The 394-nt window shown below is 26.9% G+C and overlaps 1 protein-coding gene across 1 annotated transcript in view; it reads left to right on the top strand.

Moving 5' to 3' along the window:
* Nucleotides 1-313: 313 nt before the first annotated feature.
* LOC107583889 (inositol 1,4,5-trisphosphate receptor type 2-like) overlaps nucleotides 314-394 on the top strand; it is a 31,729-nt gene continuing 31,648 nt past the window's right edge. Inside the window, exon 1 of the mRNA XM_016270243.1 lies at nucleotides 314-337. Coding sequence (XP_016125729.1) covers nucleotides 314-337 — 24 coding nt within the window. The remainder of the gene's footprint in view (nucleotides 338-394) is intronic.

Genomic DNA, 394 nt, shown 5'->3' with positions numbered 1-394 from the left:
TTTTTTTAAATATTATTGAAAGATGTCTCTTATGCTCACCAAGACTACATTTATTTGATCAAAAACACAGTAAAACAGTAATATTGTTAAATATTATTACAATTAAAATTTAATTAAAATAAGAAAATATTAATCTAAAATTTTATAAAATATATTATAAATGTAATTTATTCCTGTGATGGCAAAGCTGAATTTTCAATTTATTCAGTCTTAAGTTAAATGTCCTTGAAAACAGTATTTTAGTGGAAACCATCCTGTGTTTTTTCTGTATTCTTTGAATAGAAAGTTCAAAACAACAGCATTTATTTTAAGGATGACCCAACTGCCTTCCTCTCTGGTTTCCTCAGGGTAACTCACTGAGGAAAAGTCTTCTTACACACTACTTTGGCAACCA

The sequence above is a fragment of the Sinocyclocheilus grahami genome, unplaced genomic scaffold (assembly GCF_001515645.1).
Source record: "Sinocyclocheilus grahami isolate Dianchi unplaced genomic scaffold, SAMN03320097.WGS_v1.1 scaffold55.1, whole genome shotgun sequence".
In the NCBI taxonomy this organism is placed as follows: Eukaryota; Metazoa; Chordata; class Actinopteri; order Cypriniformes; family Cyprinidae; genus Sinocyclocheilus; species Sinocyclocheilus grahami.
The sequence above is the reverse complement of the archived record's forward strand: the minus strand, read 5'-3'. Positions and strand labels throughout refer to the sequence as shown.